The sequence below is a fragment of the Montipora capricornis genome, chromosome 3 (assembly GCF_036669925.1).
Source record: "Montipora capricornis isolate CH-2021 chromosome 3, ASM3666992v2, whole genome shotgun sequence".
In the NCBI taxonomy this organism is placed as follows: domain Eukaryota; kingdom Metazoa; phylum Cnidaria; class Anthozoa; order Scleractinia; family Acroporidae; genus Montipora; species Montipora capricornis.
This window is the reverse complement of record NC_090885.1, coordinates 8588378-8595877: the sequence shown is the minus strand read 5'-3', so window position 1 is coordinate 8595877 and position 7500 is coordinate 8588378. Positions and strand designations below refer to the sequence as shown.

Sequence of the window (7500 nt, the reverse complement as noted above, 5' to 3'; positions counted from 1 at the left end):
GCGTTAGAAGCTAAAACATTGACAAAGCGTGCATGCATTAACAGTGTTTGTCCACCTTAGAGGCGTTCTTGTTTGAAAAAGAAGCAAGTAATAAAGTACTTCATCCGCATAACCTGCACAATCTGCAATCTGTACGATCTGCGTTCTTAGGTAATTACAAAACGAAACATCAAGGGTCTCCTGTGCGTGTTGCAAAGTGCATCGTTTGGGTATATTTTTACAAATAAAGGGACATCGCATGTCGATGTAGAACACCTCTTTCTGGTTACCGAATGAAAAAGTACTCAATCTGCACAGTTTGCAATCCTCACGATCTGAGTTTTAACATGACCGAATTTCTTAAGATGCCGCGATAATTGACGTATTCACGAAAGGACTCCATGGGTACTGATCGAATCTCGGATTTCGCGTTTCTTTCGGCCGCGAATTCTCGGATCAAAAATTCATTTTTGGATTGGCTGAAAGGAAAAGACCCAAACTTGTCTTCGAAACGTTTTCAGTAAGCCCAGTTATTCTATTATCATAAACTTGAATAATTGCACTCAGGACATGCCTAAGAGCGACTTTACGTAATACTAGGTAAGAGAGCGAATCCCTGAGCCACATGATAATTATTTGAAATCTATTTTTACATCGCGCAAGCGCTGCGAAGGTTATGTTGTTACCATGACTGCGCGGTCCACTTTCACACGAAGAGACCGATAAGGTGTCTTATGAGAGGACTAGTTCCGTGAGCGGGCAAGATGAACCAAATCCCGCTCTGTGATTAGCTACCCGAGCGGGCAAGATGGAGCTATCTTGCCCGCTCGGGATTTCTCGCTTGGTCCCGCAAGATCAAAGATCAAGTTTTTGGTGTTTTATCCCATATAATAAATCCTTTATTGACCAAACTTGTTCGGTCAAGATATATGGGTTATTGACCAAGTGTGAGGTCAAGATGGCTGGATACTGGCCAAGTTCTTTTTTGCGTGTTTATGGACCGAGACGAAGTCGAGGTCCATAAACGCTCAAAAAAGAACGAGGCCAATATCCAGCCATTTTGATCGAACAAGCTTGGTCAATAAAGGATTTATTATATGGGATAAAGCAGCAAAAAGTGTGATCTATGATCTTGCGGGACCAAGCGAGAAATCCCGAGCGGGCAAGATAGCTCCATCTTGCCCGTTCGGGTAGCCAATCACAGCGCGGGATTTGATTCATCTTCCCCGCTCACGGAGCTAGTCATATAATAAGACTGTTATTGGCCTCGTTCTTTTTTTGCGTGTTTATGGACCTCGGCTTCGTCTCGGTCCATAAACACGCAAAATTGGAACTTGGCCAATATCCAGCCATCTTGACCTCACGCTTGGAGAATAACCCATATGTCTTTAAAATAAACACGCAGAAGGATAATGAACTATTATTATGTAATCAGCTCAATAATGTACGCATTTTGATTGGTTCTCACCCATGAACTATAGGACAGGACAAACGCATAGATGACGTCATCATCAAATTTTATTTATTTTCTTTTAATATATTCAAGCAATAGAGGACTTTTTCCGTATTTACATGGCCTCATCTAAACACTCGAGGGAGTTGGGAGAATTTGAGAAAGAACTGTCTCTAACTCTCCCAACTCCCCCGAGTGTTTAAATGATGCTGTGCATGTAAACACGGAAAAAGTCCTCTTTTGCTTTTATAAATAATTTTCAAGGAAAATGCTGTTTTTTTGCTTCTTGATTGAAACAGACTTTCTTTATACACGCTCATATTTCCTACCACAATCAAAACGAGCGTCTGACAATACAAAACCAATCAAAATTCGTGTGACGTTACAGCTGTGTTTACATACTCTCATCTAAACACAGCTATTGACCAATGAGAGTGCGCGTACTAATTATTTTATAAAACTCGATAGTACACGCTGAACCGTTTACTATTTGTTTTATAACATAACCAAATCATCTTGTGACAATTTTTGACATCCTTTGTCCTCATTGAATGCCTCTCGTTCATTAACTGGTCGAGCTAAGTTTTTACTTAGGCTTTCAAATCGCTTTGCCCGTGGTTCGACTAAAATACCCGCTGTTGAAAACTGGAAACTAGTGTTACAGGAGCTTCAGTTTGATTGACATGTGAGAGGAATTAGATCTTATCGAGTTTTTGGCGGTATTATATTTTGTGTATTGGCGGAATTATATCTCGAAAATCTTAGGAAATCGTCTCTAACAGGAATTGTATTCTAAAAGGAAGTCATCTGTCATTAAAGAGTTTGGATCATTAAAACACCGGCTAACAGGCTTAAACAGGCTTAAATATAATATTTTTAACTCTTTTTTTTTTTTTCGTCATAACCATTTACCATATGGACAAATAGTAAATGGGTAATTGACCAATCACAACGCAAGCTTTACTTTTGTAAGTAGTAGTAGTAGTAGCAGCAGCAGCAGCAGCAGTAGTAATAGTAGTAGTAGTAGTAGTAGTAGTAGTAGTAGTAGTAGTAGTAGTAGTAGTAGTAGTAGTAGTAGTAGTAGTAGTAGTAGTAGTAGCAGTAGTAGTAGTAGTGGTAGTAGTAGTAGTTTATTAAAAATTGTTTGCAGCCGACTGGCTGAATTACGTAATTTCTCTTTAAAATATATATAAATAACTATCTATTATTACAATAAATACAATTAAAAAAGAAAACATAAGGTATTCAAAATGTTCACTAACACCAATCGGTATTCTTCAAGCCAAGTTAACAAACAATGGCCAATAGCGTGGTTAGAGACAAACGAGGGTACGCAGAGAAGAGACAAATTAGGGTACGCATACTTAATTAGCTCGGCCTCGGTTTTCATCACTACGTTAACTCATTGCGTTATCGTGAGGCCGTCTTGAGGCGTACCTGATGCTTGACACGCTCCACTTTACCGACCACCCTGCATCTGGTCAGCTCTCCTCCTTTTCCACACCCTGACCAGTGTAGTCGCCGTTAATGTGAATGGTCTTTCTATTATAGGTTCATGCCTCAAGAGAGCCGGATTATGGGAGAGAACACACCTTATTTTCAATCTAAATTTAGCCAGTGGTCATGATGCGCGACTATTTTAAGGAAGACACCTGATTGGTTATCATTGGCTGCGCGACCAAGGGCACGAGGCCAAAATAACTTTCACAGCATGGCTCGGAGCTTAAAATAGATTCAAAAAACTTTCATGGGGCATGGGGATGTGATGTCTCTCTTCTTGTGCATGCACGCATTGGTTCACTCACACAATGAGCAGGCAGCTCATCATTCATCATTCTCTCTGAGAGTGGAATAATCTCTGCTCTCCCTTCTGTTATTTCAGGTGCTTATTCCATGTTCCTGGATTTTTGGAGTGGTGATGTGTTGGCCAGGTTTTATAGTCAAGAATTTTGATCCAAAAGCAACTTTCTGTATCAGAGGATACCCCGAAAAATGGATGGGCAAAACCTATACTATGCTTTGGTGTCTGCTATTGGCGTTTTTTCCGGTTGTGATAATGGCCGTTCTTTACTTTAGAGTCGTTTACACTTTGTGGTTTCACCGCCCAGAGCACAGAGCCTTCGACAATCGGCAGCAGGTAAGGTTAGATTAGGAAGAGAAGTGTCACACTTCCAGCAGAGTCAGTCAAGCAATGCGCCGTTTGAGTCCGATGCGTTTCGTCAAGCAGTCGAGAGAAACTACCGAAGGAGTCAATTGGCCGTTTCTCCCGACTGCGTGACAAAAAAGTGATTGATTCAAAAACGCACAGAATTCGAACCTGTTACTTCTTACTCGTCATTATTTTAGAAAACGTGGTCGTAGAGATTTTGTTCCTGCTTGTTCATCTTTTAAACACCACAGGTCAGGTTAGGATTAATTTTGGTTATTATATATTTATGAAAGTCAAGTAGACTATTGCCGCACGACTGATAATACAACGCGGAAATGTATTTTTTAACGATATTGCGGCTGGCCAATACCAGTCTTCATCAGCTTTATTTGGAGTTCTAACGAATTCACAGAATATATATACACATGTTATGAAGTAATTAAAGAAGATTTCAAATGATAAATTAACGTGATATAGCTACTCGATAAACGAACCAAAATGCAAAAGAATAAAATGCCGTTGAAACACAATATGCTAACGAGATCGTTAAATTCACTGTAAATTATCCCTCAAGTTTGTAGGTACCGTAATGATGAAAAGCTAAGCGTCACGGGCATACTGAGCAGTGGCGAAACATCGCGCCAGTAAAGAGGTCAATCCGACTTGCTAAAGGTTGACGTAAACTGAAAAAACAACGGAGGCTAAGACGTCAACGTAAATTTACATTTAACACATAAATATCGTAAGAGGAGTAGAAAATAAGTGTCTTAAGCAACTATAGGTTTCAAGTATAATGCGCCCGTGGGGAAAGATGATGGGCTACAATTTGCTGGGCTCTAATTTTATTCCATTGAATTTGTATGTCCAGCAGACCAGCGAGCCATACAATGTAATAGCTCAATGAGTAGGTCCAAAGCCTGCCTAGGGAATGAAGAGAAGAAAGAAAAATAGTCCTCGAGTCTCCATTTATGATCGGATAGATTTAAATATGTTTTCAAAAACCTATTTTGATCAGCAGGGAGTGTTGAAAGTACGGAAGCGAGTCACCCTCATGGTCGTCACAGTTAGTGTCATATTCGCGGTGTGTTGGATATCTGGAGCTATTACCTATTTGGTGGCTATCTTTTCGCCCGCGTTCGGCCCTGGTGATGTTGCATATGTCACGCAATCTACAGTGGTCATGTTTAATTCTGCTGTCAACCCAATTGTGTATGCCTTGATCAATCAACAGTTCATCCAAAAGATCAAGTACATGATGTGCTGTAGATGTCGCCCTAAGATACACCCCATTAGGGAAGAGCGGAAAATTGAAGATATCGATCTCAGCAAGAGCGTACAGCCAATTCCGGAAAAAGAGGAAACCCCCTTGTAACAGAATTGGTAAAATTGACACCATCGCCAGAAATTTGACAAAAATGTGACCAGAGCAATTTACAACCTCGCTCCCAAAAGGCCCCATCCTAAACGAACGGAAACGAAACAATTTTGTGCTGGAATGAGCATGGGTATATTGGGTGGAACTTTAGAAGTTTCGAGGATACCTAGAGAAAAGTCCAGACTGGTCGTTTTGTTTCATCATCTATCATAGCAGGTGTCATGGACCAACGACCACGGCAACGGATTTATTAAAATTTCCTGTTTGCCCTGTTTATGAATACGTTAACTTAGTAATATCACAACACTGTGACGATTGTTTATCCTTGCTGGACAAGCGTATCAGGACAGATGTACTCTTAATTGACTTTTCACAAGCCTTTGACTCAGTTTCCCACCAGAGACTCCTACTCTGGCAAAGTGCACATGACTCGAAATTTCACCACCAGCTTTTATTTCATATCCTTAAAATTCAGGCTTTGCTTGATGGGATTTCGTTATTAGAAACTTTCTACAAATGTCCGAAGTGAGTTTTTTCACAGCACGAACTTCGGCATTTTGGCCAAAAAATTGCGACATTTCCCACGCGACCAAAAAGGTCTTCATGACGTCATCAGTTGTGTTAGACAAAGAGTCTGCGGAAAATATTGCGTGCGTAGCGGCCCTGGGCTAGTCAGCTGCAAAAATCCCAGCTTGACCCCAGGTATATCAATTCATCTTCTTCCTACAAAGGAGGCTTGAAGAAAGAAATGGACGAAATTTGTCCAAAAACACCGGCCCGGTTTCAAACCCACCCGGCAAACCTACGAAGACTTCGATCCGGTGCTGTGTTTTGCAAGAACGGTCGAACTAGCTGATATGTCAGGGGTCTGAAGATTTAAGAAACGAACTTTCTCAACCATAGACCTAGTAAGAAGAAAGAAAGATCAACCAGTGATTGCAACAGATCGAGTGCGAAAGGAAGGTGCAGTGTGAATTGATATGCTCGCACGGGTGAACCGATGCTCTCGATCGACCACTTCGTTCTATGCCATATAGTTCCAAATCAGATGGTTTCACTTCTACAATGACAATGAATAACGACTTCCTCAATGTTTTTTCGGATATCAATTGAAATGCACTGAGCGCGTTTAGTGAATTTAAATCGACTGACAATCCAAGTTCCAAGCCTGCCTACAGATCGTTTTCACTGTCACGCCATAAAAAATAAATTTGAAGCCGTACAAACGTTAAATGTTGTAGAAAACGAATGCATAAACAACCTAAGCAAGTGTGCTTACTTTCACTTGAGAGACAGTACACATGAGTTTGAAACACCTAATATACTTGAAACGTTCAAACTGCGGAGAATCATAACGAAAGACATATTACATTTCCAATCACAACAGATTTCATTGTTTTGTGTCACGCAAGTGACAATAAGGAAATTCAGAATGCTGCATTTTCAAAACCAAGAACGTTAAAGGAACTGATAACTTGTTAAAAGAGTTCTTTCTAGGTCATCTTCAGCCTTGTAAAAACCCGGAAGACCTCACGGTTTTGATTTTAGACCATGCGAAAACTATCTGGTCATCGAACGTTCGAATTCCGATAAAACGCGCCCTTCCAAATAAAATTCACCTCGCGTCTTTTAATAATGAAATGTATGCAAATGGATAATTAACTCAGGTCCTCAGAGAGATCCTTAAGCCCACAGAAGAGGAGAGCTGTAATCTGGATACTGAGATCTGAAAATACAAGTGAAGGGAAAATGCAATTGACGGGCTCAAGCTTAAGAGTAATGTGAACACACCGCAAGATTTCGCCCGATGTGGATTTCATGCCAAATTTCAGCTACACTACCCAACAGACGACCAATACATTGAACCATTAGGTTTATTTTGCATGTTTCGGCTGAGCACCGGCGTACAATAATGAAGAAACACGTATACCAGCGTACAATACCGTTGCTTTCACAGAAATCGCCGTCACAGCACGCGACAATAAGACATACCTAGAACTTAGCAACCACCAACAAACATCGTGGCTAGAACGGCGGCCAGAAAACACCTGTCGTAAAAAACCCCGTGGGACAAAAAAAAAAGACAGGAAATCTGGGTAGGAACCAGGCCCAAGCTCATGAAACCTTCCTACTAGGTTTTATGCGTACTGACAAAAAACAAACAAACTTAGTAATAACTGAGATGGTGTCGGCCTAAACTGATTGCCCACGTGCAATCACAAGCTTAAATACCCATATCAATTTACCCATAATGCGTCTATACTCAAGGGCCCAGGCCCTTAGCCTGTTGCTCTCGTGCCGCAGAAATATTTAATTTCCGGCTTATTCGTTGGCACTCAATCGCCAGAAATTCCATATTGTTACTCTTCGTTAAATAACTTAACTACAACTGCCAGTAGAGAAAATCAGGGAATACCCTATATTGCTGTGTGCGCTTTTGCCGCTTTAAATCGTAAATGTAGGTGTAAAATCAATCACAACCGCACTGAATCCTCGCACAAGTCATTGACAAGTTCCAAGTTTACACAACCGATGACGTCAAAA

At 40.7% G+C, this 7500-nt stretch overlaps 1 protein-coding gene across 2 annotated transcripts in view; it reads left to right on the top strand.

The window, feature by feature from the left end:
• LOC138041096 (pyroglutamylated RF-amide peptide receptor-like) overlaps nt 1-5431 on the top strand; it is a 71721-nt gene extending 66290 nt beyond the window's left edge. For both annotated transcript variants that reach the window (XM_068886866.1, XM_068886865.1), the window contains exons 4-5: nt 3315-3569; nt 4597-5431. In XM_068886866.1, coding sequence (XP_068742967.1) covers nt 3315-3569; nt 4597-4953 — 612 coding nt within the window. In that variant the 3' untranslated portion in view covers nt 4954-5431. The remainder of the gene's footprint in view (nt 1-3314; nt 3570-4596) is intronic.
• Nucleotides 5432-7500: the final 2069 nt, after the last annotated feature.